The 17,196-nt window shown below is 40.1% G+C and overlaps 1 protein-coding gene across 5 annotated transcripts in view; it reads left to right on the forward strand.

Annotated features, from left to right (window-relative positions):
* Positions 1 to 17,196, forward strand: part of SH3KBP1 (SH3 domain containing kinase binding protein 1) — a 311,830-nt gene that overhangs the window by 194,931 nt on the left and 99,703 nt on the right. For all 5 annotated transcript variants that reach the window (XM_053917427.1, XM_053917429.1, XM_053917430.1 and 2 more), the window contains one exon: positions 16,052 to 16,127. In XM_053917427.1, the coding sequence (XP_053773402.1) occupies positions 16,052 to 16,127 (76 nt within the window). The remainder of the gene's footprint in view (positions 1 to 16,051; positions 16,128 to 17,196) is intronic.

Consider the following 17,196-nt stretch of genomic DNA (forward strand, 5'->3'; position numbering starts at 1 on the left):
AGGTAAGACATGAAAAGGGGCCTTGAGAAAGTTAATGAGAGGCCAAAAAAAAAACCAAAAACAACTCTGGGTCAGGGAAAGGATCACTGGTTCCAAGTACTAAAAATGGTTTTATGTGGCCACAGAGCCGTCTTTGTGGGTGTAGCCCAACCCTGACTTTAGTCTAGAAACTATATGAAATGAAGATTCTAATATAGGTTGATCATCTTGTCATGAAAATGAATGCCTAGAAAGACGCCAGGGTATCCTAATAGGTGATAACAGAAGGCAGTGAATGGAAATGGTCAAGAAACTAGAAATCAGGAGCTGCATAGAGAAACAATGCTTATTGTGGCAAAGAGAGAAGACCAAACAGAGTTCAGGAGGAAATGAAAAATTATGTGGAGTTTGATAGTTGACTGTTCTCTGGTCTCACTGATGGCAGACGGGGTGACACCTTTAACTTGAGGCATGGTGATTAAGTTGGGAATAAGGGAGACATAGCCAATAGTGAGGGCTGACAAACTCTTCCTTGTCCTGTGGTAGGGAGGATGTGGAACTCTTTCACTGGAGGTCCCTGTAAAATTGGATGGATAACCATCTGAAATCCATTTGTCAGAAATAGATTAAGTATAATAACTCAGGAGTAGGGAATGGGTTATAAACTCCAGAAGTCCCATTTCTGGTCTTTGACCTCCTTTGTCACCATCTTCCATGAATCTGTATTGTTTCCCTGTGCAGAGCCTATAGCAAGTCTTTGTGGAAGACACAAAGAGGAATTGCTGCTCCCCACAAGTCACAATTGGAGAGCATTGAAATGAACATTCTGCATTGTAATTGAAAAGGACAAGGAATTTCTCAAGACCAGAAAATGCATCGAATATTTTCATGTGCACATTGTCTACCTCCCCCCATAAAAATATGCCTAAAATAACATATAACCACAAAAAAGTGTCATTTAAGAAAGCACATGGTTAAAATAGGTGATTTCATTTTTTAAACAAGGGTTTTCTTCATTTCCATTTTGTATAGTTTAGTATCTTTGTGTATGTTACAGAAAAAGGAGAGGACAATGGGAAACTATTTCAGTCCAGGAAAATGAGAACACGTAAAAGGAGTAGTGAGATACATACTATTTGCTCATACAGTAAGGATCTACTTTGCCTAAAACTCATCAGGCATCCTAAAGAGAATTTATAGGCTTAAGAGAACCCCTTTTCCTCCTGAGACTTGCTACTGAACTAAAGTTTGAATGAATGAATGAATGAATGAATGAATGAATGAATATGAATGACAGCCAAGCACAGATTGAAATGCACTTTTCCCCAGCACCCAAGAAATTATTCTACAAAAAGCTTCCTCTTAAAAGTATATTTATTGAATTTGCCCACACCCCAAACAAGTCCCATTAAAAAAAGTTTGATTTTTGAAAGGCAGGAAAATCAAAGTATATTCATGTTAAGTACAGATGATTGTCAAATATCTGAGAAATGAAAACAACTGAAATTTGTGTGATTTTTAAGATTGTGATATACTTATATAGTTCTAAGAGCAGGGGGAAAAAATGAAACCTCAAAATTTGGGGGGCCTGGTTCATATCATATTTGTTTTTGCTCCCATTTGACAAACTAATAATCACTTTGGTTTGTGTTTAAAAAGAGTTTTTAGTTGGGAGGAACTGGAGAACTGCTGGAAAACTGAGAACAATTAAGCTATGGACCCTATGCTAATGGATCACACCCCTTAAACCAATACTTCTTCAATTACCAGGAAATGAAGAATCTATAAGTATTGTCTTCGATCATACTTGAAAAATGGTTACAAAGTAAACTCAATTATTTTTCAGTCCCTTTCACACAAATGAATAGGAATTCATGGGTTGAATAAGAAGAGCGGGAAATATATTTCTTGACTTTGAAAACATTTGCTAAAATGTCTCAATGCTTGATTTGGAAAACCATTAATTGGAAATGACTTTATATCATCTACTGAGATTATGAGCTGATGAATAACTATAACTGAAGGGTGATGATAAGTGGCATGGAATGCCCTGTATGGGTGGTGTCTTGTGAGTTACCGTCATGACTCATTTTACATCTAATGTTCTTAACATCCTGCTAACGACTTGGAAAAGGAAATATAATGACACGGTAATGAAAGCCGTTTTTGATTTCTAGTTAGGTGTTGCAAATCAAGCCAGCCTTATGGAAAGACATCAATAATATGGAGAGATAGGCCATTCTTTGCAGTTATGTTAGTGTGTTATTATCTTAAAACTTTATATTTTCTGATTATAAAAGTGATAGCAGGTTTCTAGAAACACTGGAAAATAGGAAAATAAAAAAGAAAGTAGAAAGCACTATCATTTAATCACTCTGTGGCAAACACACACTGTTGACTTTTTTGTGTATTTACTTTCAGTCCTTTGGCTGTATATTTGTAACTGGTTGAGATCACACCACACACAATTTCTTCACACCCATAATTGTGTATCTCTTCCACTTTGCATTGTATAAAATTTTCTATGTCATTACAAACTTTTAGTAGACATCTCCTTAAAAAGTTGTGGAATGTTTAATTTTAAGGCTTGAGATACCTAGAGGATCTGGGAGAACTGGAATTTGGTGGTTGCGTTGATTCCCGTCAAGATTATGTTCAAATCTCCCATATTTTAGCTGAGAGCACAACACTTTCTTGAAAACAGAAAAATAAAAATAACATAGGAAAGCGGTTTTGGCTCAGGGGCTGTGTAGTGGTGGGCATTCCACAGAGGTTTGTTGAATTCAGTGTACTACCTATAGGATCCGAACAGAATTCCAGTTGTCCCGTCCTTGCTGCTGTTGAAAGAAGCCTTTAAGAGCAGCCTTTGGCAGGAAGCCTGGTGCTTCCAGGTAGAGACTGTGAATTCAGCTTTTCACATCTAAGTGTCTGTCAGTAATTTCCACCCGTGGCTTTAGAAATCTGTACCACATGAGTTTATGGTCTCATTTGGCCCCTGTTTCTTAACTGCTTTGGGAGGAATATCCGTTTGACCTAGCGATTTAGAATTTCTTCATCTATTATTGAGGGGATGCCAAGCTCTGTAAAAGATGGCTTGGGGTGAGTTTCTATGGTGGTGTGTTTGCTCCTGAGTATCAAAATTCTCTATAAAAAGGCTTTCTGTTTTCTGACAACAGGCTGTTCTCCCCACACACATGCCTTGTTGTTTTTCTATCGTTAACAGTAGATAACGGTTTGGATGTGGCCAGAAGCTCTTGGAATGAGCTTGTACTTGAGGGGCTTCTGGAACCCTCTTTCGGCCACTCACTCTAGGGTGCCACCTTAAGCAAAGCCTTATTGACCTGAAAGCTCTGTGGGTTGTCTGCTCAGGCCCTTGTTTCTCCTGTTTCCTTTGTTCTGTCTTTTCCTCCCAGGCAATGACTATATGGTAATGGCTATCGCTTTTGTTCTTTGCTCATTTTTCAGAATTATCCCTTTCCTCTGAGCTCGTCTGTGCTGTGTGACTGTCTTATAAAAGTTGCTTCATGCTCTCCAGTCCCCAAGCAAAGGAACAGGGCAGGGAACCTACTGTTTTAAAAACCTCTTGTAATCGAAACAGTCATTCTTTGTAACTAGATTCATAAAGAAGCATTATGATGATCGATTTTTTTATTCAGTAAAATTCAATAACAGTAATAACAGCTAAGCACTTTATATACATTTTTCCATTTAATCCTCCTAGAAAATCTGTGATGTACATATTATTATCTCCATTTCAGACAATGAAACTGAGGGTATAGAGAGGTTAAGTAACTGGTCCAAGATCAAATAACTGGTAAAATGTGTGTTCTTAGAGAAGATTCCTACTTAATGCTAATTCACTCTTAGTGCTAGATGATATCATGAAAAGGAGGACAGCTTTATTTTTCCCATTGTTATATCCCTAGCACCTAGAAAATGTATTGCACACAATTTTTTCTCCATAAATCTAAATGTTTCTGATGAATGTTGAATTTATTATGACTGAAGTAAATCACCAATATTTAGTACAGGGCTCCCCCCATACATGGTTTTGCTTTCCACAGTTTTAGTTACCGGAGCTCAGCCACAGTCTAAAAACATCATCTTCCTTCAGCTCACTTCCTCTTGTCACATAGACATCGTATCCTCTCACATTGTCACGAGAAGGAGGGTGAGTACAGCGCAGTAAGGTATTTTGAGAGAGAGAGACCGCATTCACATAACTTTTATTACAGTATGTTATCATTCTATTTTATATTAGTTGTTAATCTCTTATTGTGTATAATTTATAAATAAAATTTTATACAGGTATGTATGTATAGGAAAAGTGTAGTATATGTAGGGTTTTATACTATCTGTAGTTTCAGGCATCTACTGTGGGTCTTGGAACATATTCCCCATTTAAATTGGGGGGGACTACTGTACCTCCAATAAGGAAGGCACATCACAGACTACAAAGGCAACCAAGACACAGTTCTTGCCCCCCAGCACTTGCATTCCAATTAGTTAAGTAGACAGATACATAAGTAAGCATACATAGAAGGCAGAGGGTAGTGAGTGATTCAAAGCAAGTTCAGTATAATCATGGGGGAGGTGAGAGAGAACTCTAATGGTTGGCATCTAGGATATTTTCATGGAAGGTACACAGTGTGGGTTCACCCCTCCTGGTAGAATGTCTTGGTAACTAGCAACTGGAGTGCCTGGAGCTTAATTTGGTCTCTCTTTGAGGATCTCCATTCTTAGAGCACCTGAGGGTCATGTTTCTAAGTATTTCACTCTATGTCTAGAAGATTTAACCAATGTGTATGTGACCTACGGGTATATTTAGGAAGTTCCTGTTTTGATTAAGTATGTGATCTCATTCTTTTTTTAAAATTATTTTATTGTTGTTCATTTACTCCCTTGCATTTACTCCCCACCACTCCCCCCTCACCCAGCCAAACCCCTCTCCCTCCCTTGCTTCCAACCCCCTTGGTTTTGTCCACGTGTCCTTTATAGTTGTTCCTGAAAACCTTCCCCCCCCCCATTATCCCCTCCCCCATCCCCTCTGGTCACTGTCAGTTTGTTCTTTATTTCCATGTCTCTAGTTCTATTTTGCTCGCTTGTTCATTTTGCTGATTAGGTTCCACTTATGGGTGAGATCATGTGGTGTTTGTCCCTCACCGCCTGGTTTATTTCACTTAGTGTAATGCTTTCCAGTTCCATCCATGATGTCACAAAGGGTAGGAGCTCCTTTCTTTCTGCTGTGTAGTATTCCATTAGTGTAAATGTACCATAGTTTTTTAATCCATTCGTTTACTGATGGGCACTTAGGTTGCTTCCAGCACTTGGCTATTGTAAATTGTGCTGCTGTGAACATTGAGGTGCATAGGTTCTTTTATATTGGTGTTTCAGGGTTCTTAGAGTATAATCCCAGCAGTGGAATTGCTGGGTCAAAAGGCAGTGATGTGAACTCATTCTTTGTAATAAAAATAAAATATAAAGATATTATCATTGAGTGTTTAACTTTCAATACAGTGTTCTCTTCCCTTCTTCTGTAAAATTGCGGAGGCCAGACGATTAACAAAAGGACTAAGTGTTATTGTTTGAGAGTCTTCGGAGTGGGTGATGAAAAAAAAGAATGAGTCCTACGGTGTTAAAGCCAGAGCTAGTTAACATTAGCCAGATTTAGAGATTGTCTTTATGGAGCCACTAGGTTACCTTTCGTAGAGGTGGAAGGAGTGTTTCCTATAAGACTGAGGTGGGCTTCTGTACAAAGTTGGGTTTGTTCTGTAGCTCACTTCATCTGATACCTGTCTGTACCCTTGATTATTTTGTGGTTGAATATTAAGTATCGGCATATCAGAGCCTCAAGAGCAGATTCTTGCCATTCTAGTTAACATTGCCATGTAGCGGTTTGTAGGGAAAGAGGAATATACCCCTAAGCCTCTTTCAAAATTGTAGTAAAATATACATGACATAAAACTTACTGTTGTAACATTTTTTTTAATTTTTAAAAAATTTTTATTCAGTTACAATTGTCTGCATTTTCTGTCCATCCCTCCACCCCACCCCAGCCAATCCCATCTCCCTCCCCCACCTCTGCCCTCCCCCCTTGATTTTGTCCTTGTGTCCTTTATAGTAGCTCTTGTAGATCCCTCTCCCCACTATCCCCTCCCCTTAAGTGTATAGTTCTGTGACATTAAGCACATTCACATTCTTGTGCAACCATCACCACCATCCATCTCCAGAACTCCTTTAATCTTGTAAAACCATATCTGCATCCAACAGCTCCTCATTCCCCCCGCCCCCTGCCCCCAGCAACCACCTCTCTGTATGAGTCTGACTACTCTGGGCACCTCCATAAGTGGTATCACACAGTATTTGTCCTTTTGTGTCTAGCTTATTTCACTTAACCATTGTATCAACAAGATTCACCGATGTGGTACCATGCATGAGAATTTCCTTCTTTTTTAAGGCTGAATAATATTATATTGTATGTCCTAGCCTTTAAGTAGTGGTTTTACTTCAAAACAAAACAACAAAACATTGCTCCAAGTATTAGCTCTTTTCTGATTGAAACTATTCATTTCCCTTTCTTATTCTGAAGGACAAAAAAGCTTCTCTGGAAATTTGTTTTGGGGAAAGAAATTTCCCATTTTTGTCTCTAGGTTAAGACATTTTTGGACACATAGTTGACTGGAATATTTACTTCAAATTTGTCATGTCAGAAAGATGCTTTTTCATGTGTCAAGGGCTTCTTATGTGTCTCTGCTTTTAAAAAATATTTTTGTTTTCAAATAGTAGATTGATTGGTGCTTTAACAGTAAGCTAACTGTTCTGAACTATCACAGGCCTACTCTTTCTCCAGTGGTCATCACCACACCAGCGCCAGAGCACTGAGAAACACATTCACTATGATTCTTCACATCAAGATCAATTCTCCACGATGCTTCCCCAAGTCCTTGCATCTGGCTCTTTTGCCTCTCTGGTCAGGGTCTGAACTTCATGTTGCTCTTTGCACATCATTGGCACTCAATACCTATGTAGAATGCATATGTGTACACTCAAGAACATACAGAGTTTGGGTTTTTTTTCCCCACCTGTGTTCAAACCAATTCACAATCACCGATTTATCCCTGGAGCGACTGTTGAGTATGGATCGGTCAACAGTCTGTTTCTCGAACCTCTCTTTTACATTCTTGGTTTCACTGCCTCGGTTGGATTATTTTGTCAGCCTCCTAATTATTTTCTTGACTTTTGCATGTCTTTCCTTCTTTTCTCCTCCCAGTGCCACCAGATCATTGATCTTAAAGTCACAAATTTGATCATGTTACGTCTCTACGTATTGCCACTTGTTTTAGAGATAAAGCACAAACTGTCACATTGGCCCCAACTTGCCTTATTGGCCACTTGGCCAAAGCAGATCTCCTTCCCTTCAATCCAGACTGCTATCCCCTACCCCTGTTCTGTGCTGCGAAGTCCCATTCCCTGCACACATTCTCTCCTTTGCTCCCACTTTTGTTCAGCTACGATACCCTTTCCACCATTCTCTACCTGGCCAATTCCTATACCCATCCTTCAGAATTTAACTGAAGCCTATCATTGCTGCGGGGAGTGTTTCCCATGTAGAATTGTTAATGGCTCCTTTTTTCTCTTCTATACACACCTTGATTGTAGTATTTTTCCCTTTGCACTGTGTTGCTCTGTCAATGAGTCTATCACTACTGCTAAATTTGGAACTCATTAAAGATCCAGGCCGCTGCCTGTCTCGCCTTTGTATACCCAGCCTTCGGCAGAGACGACGGCTTATGGTAGTTCCAGAAAAGAATGCTGAATGGAAGGACAGACAGAAGGAAGGAAAGAAGGTGGGGAGGGAAGGAGGAAGAGAGAGCGCCTCTGAGACCTTTGCTTTGGAGAGCTACAGAAAAACTGATAAACTGGTAACACGTGGTTTTGCCCTTAAGTATCTCATACATGTAAAAAAAGTCACAGTCAGTGTGGGCTGCATGTCAGTAGAAAACCGTACTGAAAGCTGCTGCCTTTAGCCAGCTGGACTTCAGTTGAACCTTAAAGATGGGTTTAGATTCAAATATACTGGGGGAGAACGTGCCATCCGAGGTAAAGGGAACAGCCTGGACTATGTTGTGATTGAATAAGTCAAAATATATTAGGTCTGGAAAGGGTCTTTGTATGTGAATTGAATTCATATGACTACTTGATAGAACAGTTAGGACTTGGTTCACACTTGTACAGCAACCCATATGTTACAGCACTGAACGAGCAAAACTGAAATGATGTTTACTCCTACCACTCCATCCTTCTCTCGCTTACCCACAGTCTTCTTAAATTCTCCAAATGCATCTAAAAAGAAGGCATTGTTAATCAAAAGATGAAACTAATGCTCTGGTAGAAGGAAGAGTTAAGATTTCCTTTTATCTGTCATAACAGCAGAAAATAGTCTTTAAAGCATAATGGTAAATTGTATTTTGCCAAAGTGGTATACAAAGTGGAAGTTTACTTTGGCTTGTTCATCCTGTGAATAAGATGTTCCTTCAACAAAATAGCAGTCAGGCTTCTTTCTCAGGAACAGTGGGGGTAAAATATAAATAGTATTTTCATATATTGTCAGACGTTTGAAGAGTTGCCTTCTATTATTGTAACCTTGTCTGAATGTACATTCTCCATCTCATTGAACACTTAAGCAGGTTTTGATTTGTACTTCAGAGTGGAAGCCCCTACTAAACTTTAAGAAAGTTATTTTGCTTTGACAAAGAGAAAATTCTACCTTTCCTGTGAATGTGTTGTATGGTTCTTTCCATTTTTTAGGGCCTGGTTTCAAGAGGTATTCAAATTGCTAACAAATGAACCAAAGGATCAGACCCTGGCACAAGTTCAAGTACATGATAAAAAAAAAATAGAATTTGGCTCAAATTCTCAGATACATTACTGGTACACACAAAGGCTCGCATGTGTCTGCAAGTGTTGGTATAATATACAAATATAAAACACACTTCATATACATGTGTTTAGTAGCATGTATATGAAGTTTTTATTGGTCAGATTGAAAGAGTAAACCTGAAAGACCCAATGGAAGCATCCAAGATGGGATTAGGTGTTTTGTATTTAGAGAAAGCTCGCTATTATTAATATTAAGAGCAGGAGAAAAGATACCAGCCACTGAGAGATACGAAAAGTTGCAGCAATTGTAAATTTGAAGCGAATCCTTACATTTCTTCAGGGCTTTGCGAATGTATATGAACAACCATAAAGCAGCCGTACAGTAGTCCATCCTTCTCTGTGGTTTCAGTTGCCCACTGCCAGCCATGGTCTAAAAATATCTATGTCTTTCAGTTCACTTTGCCTCATCATGTAGGCATTGTATCCTCTCACAGCATCATAGGAAGAAGGGTGAGTACAGTACAGTAAGGTATTTTGAGAGAGAGACCACATTCACATAATTTTTCTTATAGTATATTGATATAATTGTTTTATTTTATTATTAGTTATTGTTAATTCCTAGTACCCCTAGTTTATAAATTAAACTTTATCATAGCTATGTATGTATAGGAAAAAACATAGTATATGTAGGGTTCAGTACTATGTGTGGTTTCAGGGGGTCTTAGAATGTAAGGAGAGACTACTGTGTATGTTCTGAGTACTTTGAAGTAGATATAGTAAGGGGTGATGGTGGAGATTCATTAAAAGTTGAGTCTTATGGGAAAGCAAATAAAGCAGTTTGAATCAGGGAATAAGATCTTTGTCTACAAAACTACTGAAATGGTCCCTGTGATAGTAACAGGGCTCTAGGCTGAGGTCAAAGAGGAAGGGATGAATCTGAAAGCAGGGCCTTGGTGGCGGGTTCAATACGGGAAGTTGCAGAAAGACGGTAATCGAGGATGAGTTCCAAGTCATGAGTCTAGGAGACAGAGAAGATGAGCCAAGAGAATTTAGGAAGTAGAGGTAGTGATGTTCACCCAGTTAGTCCATGGACTACTCATTCTCGTGTTGTGTTCATGGGTATCACAAGTAGGAATTGTGGTCAAGTAAGTTTAGAGAACACTGAGATAATGTTAAGGATAAAGTTAAACAGTAACTTTAGGACTTTTCAGAGCCTTTAATGTGCTATTATGCAAGGATTAGACCAAGTATTCTATGTTTTCCAAATTTACCAGCTTATAGGAATAAGTGATTTCGTGGTTGGTTGGTTGGTTGGTGGAACATCTTGGGAACATAGTTTGGAAAATGATTTTAGAACAAGAGAATGGCATGTGTGTGTCTGTGTATACAGATACCTGGATGATAAGGCACCCTCCAAATGAGCGTCTATGATCATAACAGGTAGGGACTTGAGAGAATGTGAGAGAGCAGGCTGGGGTAGGTATTTGGAACTCAAAGGCAAAGAGATGGCAACCAGAAGCATGTCTGAGATTGGATCCTTCTTTATGGTGACCAGTAATTAATAAGAGGTCTGGGGTGTGCACGTGGGAACAAAGGAGTAAATCAGGAGCAACAGAGGTCTACAAAGACATTTCAGATGATGTGTTGTCACCAGAGACCAGGCTGGAAAGAGCTAATCCATGTCAGTAGCAAACAATGGGACTCCAAGAGGGCCTCCTGGCCTGGTGTGCCACGGAAGACATCTCTTGTTTACCTGTTGTGTTGTGTAGGATGTTAATGCTAGGGCAAAGGATGAGTGGATGGGATCCCCTGAACTCCCTGCTGCATTCATCAAACACTTACTGACCCTTGACTTTGTGGAGATAAGCAAATAATTGCTACCTAGATCCTGCTCTCAAGGACGCCACTATTTCTGAAGAAAAGGATGGGGGGGAGCAGTTAAACTTTATAAGTGTAATACAGTGAACAAATGCTTCTAAAGCAGCTGTGAATCTGATGAGGTCTTTGACTATGGGCAAAAAGGCTTAATGTAACTTGAATTGCCACTAACTTTCCAAGACAACCAGGGAAGTGAACATTACATGAATAACTGAAAGTCTTAAGCAAAATTTCATAATCACAAGGTGACTTAAAAAATTTTTTTATACTCAGGTTATACTGTAAAGCATAACCTGTGGGAGATGTCAGAATTGACGCAGTGGTATATAAGGTATTTCAAAGGTAACCTCTGTCCCTAGACTGGAACTACAAATATATTTTTTCTTTTACCGAAATATGAATTTTATTTTTAGAATTTTGAGTGGTATTTTACTCTGACATATCTTGTGTTCTCATCAGATAGTTTAAGCTGGGCCAGCCAAAGGCGAGTGAGTTGATAGTTGCTGTATAAATTTCCCAGGGAGTAGAACAGTCTTCCATTAGAGCGCACAGGTGCTCCGTTGTAAGGGTGCTACTTTGTGCTTGTTCTCGCTGGCTCTGGCATGACCTGACTCGTGGAGCTTCTGATCTGCTCCTGTGGCTCCCTTCTGAGCACCAAGAAAACTTTTCATAATTCCATCAGTCAAAGGTGTTCATGAAAGGAGTGTGTAAACATAAATATTAAAACTTTACAGTGAGTTTTAATAGCAATTTGTGTATCTTTCTGAAATATGGTTAGAAAATGAAGGCTGAAAAGTTGAGGATGTGGTCATATATAAATACTGTTTTGTCCCTTTTCCCATCACTGTCTCCTGTAGCCTGTATCCCTCCATATCCTGTATATGACCAGGATTTGGGATAACCATGCAGAATGGTTGGGCAGTCCTCAACACACCATTCTGGAGAAGCTGATGAACTGCTGTGTTAGTGTTTGCAGTGATGTTCAGCATCCTCCTGCCTTTTTGTCTGCTTCCCTGCTTCACATGGAATAGGTACTCAATAAATCTGAACTGAATGGAAAGGGAAGGAGTTTGGTCAGGTCCTAGTCTAGTAAAAGAAATGCCTTCAAAAAGCCATCCTTCATCTCATATTTTCCCAGTGGTTTGAAAAGTCATCTCTTGTGTGTGGCTCTGTGTGAGCACCTGAGTAATGTCTAAGTATAGTTTCTCAGAAGATCACCTTCTTCTGGAATAGCCGTTTGAAAGCCTGGACTGCCAATGGGGGTTCTCACCAGTGCAGAGAGCTCTCTCCCTCCTCCCTACACATCAAACCCGGTTGTCTTTGGGATTCGAGAGTTGTGTGTGGTATTCTTGGAGTGGAGACTTTCAGACATAGGACTTAAACTTCCTTCTCCTTAGAATTTTCCTATAATTAAAACACTTTTTACACTCAAAGGAGTTTGCACCTGAATTAGAATAAAGTCAGAGGAATGGTTCTATACTGGATGTGAGCAGGATCCTGGTCTCAGGCTCCAGCAAGAGAAACAGACATGTTAGGGAACTAGATTCCGCTGGACACGAATGGTGGTTGTATTTGCTGTGAGTATAGCTTCTTCATTTTCGCACAAGAAAGAAAAAAATTACTCCACTAACTGAAATCACATGGCTAACTGAAATCATACAGGGGTTATCTATTCTGGTGCTGTATTACCAGATCTTGTAGAGCTAGGAGTATATATGATGCTCCTACTATACACAACCCCCCCCCCAAATTTTATGGAGTGCTTTTGTCAAGTGAGCTAACATGAGAGTGACTTCTGATATTAAATGTTCAAAGGAATTAATTTTTTGAATTATTTATTTTTTAAAATCAGATTTTAAATGGTGATTAGAATATGGTCGGAGAGACACAAGTTGACAGTAGCCTGGTGATCACTGTGTGTTGAAGTAGATTGATAGCAATAGTCGATTTGTAGAGTTTCCAGCTGCCTACAGCCATCTCTGCGTACTTCCACTCCCAGACCAAACAGTGGCTTCTGAGTTGGGGGACAGGCAGACCAGAGTAACGGGGATGTGGGTACTAGGAAGTCTTTAGCCGCAGCACAGAAGAGAAGAGGAAACGTTGCGGAGCTACGGAACGCAGCCTGAGTCTGTTCCTTCAGTTGGCATATGGCACAATGGAGTTGTTGGCAGATCTCTTAGGCGGTGAAAGAGCTGTGTCCTGAGCAGTGTTAACACAGCCCCTAATGACAGGGCCAGTGCTTGTCCTGGGCAAGCCATCTTCCTTAGAGCACCCAGGAAGGCAAGAACTCAGAACTCTGCTGAGGTCACATGTGAATCCTCTTCCACAGCCACTACAAGATTCACATTCTCCTTCACCCACTGCAAGATGGATGAGAGATGGGTGAATGTGATTCTCCATTTTTTTCTGTTCATTTTGGCTTGCATCATAGCTGACCTTCCATGATATGGGACCTATGTGTGTACTGGAGCTGGGCATGGCTTTTATGATGCTTGCCCTTTAAAAGTTGGGGTCTGGTCCTTTTCATTTCAATTGACCAAAGATGTCTTCAGAGATAGCAGAAGCTAGAAGGCTGGTGGGAAAGCAATACTTCGCTGCCCCCATCTTTGTTCTTGTATTTAGCAGAAGAGCAGAGGATAGAGGGGTTTTTTTTTTTCCTTCTCCTGGATAGAGGTTCTTGAATGGGGTGTTTGGAAATGTGTGGGGCATTGGGGGGGACACAGTGACATAAGAGCACTACAGATTGTTAGTGGACAGGAGCAGTGGTTGCTCAATGTCCTTTAGTGTGCATGACAGTTTTCTACAATGAAGGCCAATAAAGGAAAACACTCAAAAGGGGCAGCAGGGTGTGCTTTCCCTGAAGGTTAGTACAGTCATGGGGATCTGCCTGCTTGGTCTTTGAGGTAGTTTCAGCCAGACAGGCCAGATGTGCTCTTACATTTTTTATTCAAAATCATCTTTCTGTCTGTCCATCCACCCATCCAGTCATCCTTTCAATACTACTTTGGTGAAGGGTCTCATGGCCACCTATGCTTCCTACTTCTTTTTTTTTTTTAATCGCAGTGATATTATCATATTGCCTATTCTGCTAAACTCCATTTTTTCCTGAACTGACTCATTTAGTAGAAATGAAAATTCTTATGCCAATTACAAATAAAGAAGAGAGAAAGAAGTATCAAAAAGATGTTTTAGAACTTATCTAGGTCTGAGAATAGGCAAAAGAGTTGCTAATCCAAGAAAAGGTATATCGTGAGCACTACTGGCATCCCTCCTACGTTTCAGACTTGAGTGTGCATCTGAAACCCTGGAGGGTGTGTTCAGATAGAGACTGCAGAGCACCATCCCCAGAGTTTCTGATTGAGAAAGCCTGAGGCGGGGCCTGGGAATTTGCTTTACTAACCAGTTCTCAAGTGGTGCTGGTGTTGCTGGTTTGGGAACCATACTCCTCTGGGTCTGGGTCCCTAGAGAAGAGACAGATACCTGAACAGTTTACATCTCTCAGACACCTGGAGGACCAGGCTGAGAGGGGCAGGGCTTGCCTTACTCTAGTTAGCCATGGCCCGTGAGGAAGGATGGAATTAAGGTCCAGCACCCTTGGAAGATGATGAGTGCAGGATCCGCTTCCACATCACTCCTGTTGCTGGGATCCACACAGAGAGGCCAGTGTGCTGTATTTTCTGAAATAGTGAGAAAAAGGAGCAGAGCACGTTTTTCTTTCTGATGTCTTTCTGTACAGAAGTAAGTGAATTTAACTGGTGGCCTTTCTTGATTTGATATCTTCTAGCTTGGACACACTTTTAAAACAGGACATTAGAGATGATGGGCAGCACTTCATTTAGTTACAAATAAGTGGAAGTTATAAGAATGCACAACCTGCGAAGGCTTCTCTAAAGGAGGGCATCTGGTTTAAAGCCCAAACCTTTGGCTGTCTCTCTCTTTTTTTTTTTTCTTCTGGAAAGTTAGGATTGGATATAGTGTTCACTATTGTGTTTTCCTGATTTCCTCTCTCCCCTGTCAGTAATAACTGAAGTATTAATTGTTTTTCTTTTTTTTTTCTTGCTAATGCTTTAACAATTGTGATGCTTTATTCTGGTCCCTAAAGGGGAAAAAACAGAGATTGATGAGGATGTTGTTTGAAGTGTGAATGGAATGTGAATGACACTGTGAGAGCATCTGTTTTTACTGTCAATTCCTGATTTTTCAAGATAATTCTAAGAACAGTTTTTCATCAAATTTAACCTTATCGCTGAATAATATCAAGTTTTTTCCTTCCTTGATATTTCCTTGAAATCACACAATGTTATTAGTTTGAGTACTCAACATCAGTTGAGGTGCGGCATACTATTTTGAGTTTCATTTTTTATCTAATATAGAAAGCCCTGCAGCACTAAATAAAAATGTCACCAAGTAAAATGTAAAGGCTTTCTGTCACAAATGTTTTTAAAAATTCATGAGGGTCTGAGGATTTCATTTACCTTATCCTCTTTCTGTGATTTATTCATATTTAATGTTAGTTTCAGCATTTGAAGCATGAAGACATTTTTCAAATTAAAAACTGTGGTGAATCAGTTTTATTTGAAGAAACATTCCACTGTGCCAGTGTTTGAATTATGCAGTTCATTGCTCTTCATGTGTCCAGCGGGCAGATATGTTTGGTTTTCCCAGTGGCTGGAATTCTCATTGGGGAAACCCTTCATTGTTGGGGAGGTTGCTTCACCCAGTGCCTTGGTTTTGACAGCTGGTCCCCTGGTATCCATAGCCATTTGGGGGGGGGCCTAGAAGGGGACTCAGTAAGGCACAGTTGCCCTGGACACTCTGGCTTCTGCGTGTCTTTGCACCTACCAGTCTGTTCGTCTGTCCTTCTGGCTCTCCATCCCTTAATCCCATTTTTCTTTCTCTTTTCACTCATTCCCTCTTTCTACCATTCTTATTCTTCTAATCCATAGATACTTGGGAACACTTCCTCTGGGTGAGGTGCTGTTCCTCCATAGATTTAGTCAGCTTCTCATAAAATGAGGGGAAATGTAGTTATTTGCTCTTCTAAAAACTATCAACCTTTAAAGAACATCAGGAAGAATGGGAACAAACAGTACTGAGTATCTACAAGGATAAGCCCTGTGTACCTGCTTTTCCTGCTTGTTTGTCCCTGAGGTTCAGAACAATTGAACAGCAGGCGATACACAGAACAGTGGCAAACCTTAAGTGGGTGTTTCAGAACCAGTTGTGAGCCTGTCGTCCTTATGATCTTGATTTTATTCCTTTGCTTAATGGAGAGAATCATCTTGATAAATAGAATCATCTTTTTCTTTCTCAGACTATTGGAAAGAAGTTACCTCCAGCTATAGCAACTGCAGACTCGTCAAAAACAGAAATGGACAGCAGGACAAAGAGTGAGTTCATTTATTTATCCATTTTACGTTTGAAAGCAGCTAAGGGTTTTTAAATAATGGAAATGCTTTTGATAAAATCCTCATATAATCTTAATGGCTCTTTTCAACACATAAGAAGAAAAATGCACACAGATGTGTTTCATTGGGTTCTACCAGTAAGATGGGCACAGTTAGAGTCAGAACTCTTGGGGGGCGGGTCTCCTTTATGAAATCTGGTTCTGTCCTGCCTTGTGTTTGTCACCCATGTGCATATCTATCAGAGCACTTTGTGTTTGTCACTCATCCATATCTATCAGAGCACTTTGCAGAGAGATTCTAGAGAATGGCAACTTAAGCAATTTGAGGGTTCACAACAGACCTTCCGAGTCAGAGAGGCCTTATTTTTTAGCGCAACCACTCAGCCAACCTTCCCAAACCTTGTCTTCCTGCCAGCACCTGCAGCACATCTTTGCTTGACCCTGTCTATATACAAATGTCTTTCTTTCTTTTTAAGAAAAGATTTTATTTATTTTTAGAGAGAGGGGAAGAGAAGGAGAAAGAGAGGGAGAGAAACATCAATGTGTGGTTGCCTGACACATGCCCCATACTGGGGACCTGGCCTGCAACCCAGGCATGTGTCCTGACTGGGAATCGAGCTGGTGACCCTTTGGTTCACAGGCCTGTGCTCAATTTACTGAGCTACACCAGCCAGGGCCAAATGTCTTTCTTCTACTGAGCCAGATATACTCTTCCTATAATTTTTCCCCTTGGGTTCTAATTCTCGGTCTATATTGATATTGGCCCGTTTTCCTCCTAACAGTCCTTTCCCGTATTTGAGGACAGTTGTCTCTTCAAAACCTTCCCAAAGGTCAGTATTCCCAATCCTAGAGTTGCCAGATAAAATATAGGATGCCCAGTTACATTTGAATTTTAGATAAATAATGAATAGCTTTGGAGTTAGTTACAAGTATATCCCATGCAATATTTGTTGTTTATCTGAAATTCAAATGTAACTGGGCATCCTGTGTTTGTATTTTTTAAATCAGGCAACTGTCCTTTTCCTTTAGTCATTCCTCCCATAACGGGGACA

Source organism: Desmodus rotundus, chromosome X, assembly GCF_022682495.2.
Source record: "Desmodus rotundus isolate HL8 chromosome X, HLdesRot8A.1, whole genome shotgun sequence".
NCBI lineage: Eukaryota > Metazoa > Chordata > Mammalia > Chiroptera > Phyllostomidae > Desmodus > Desmodus rotundus.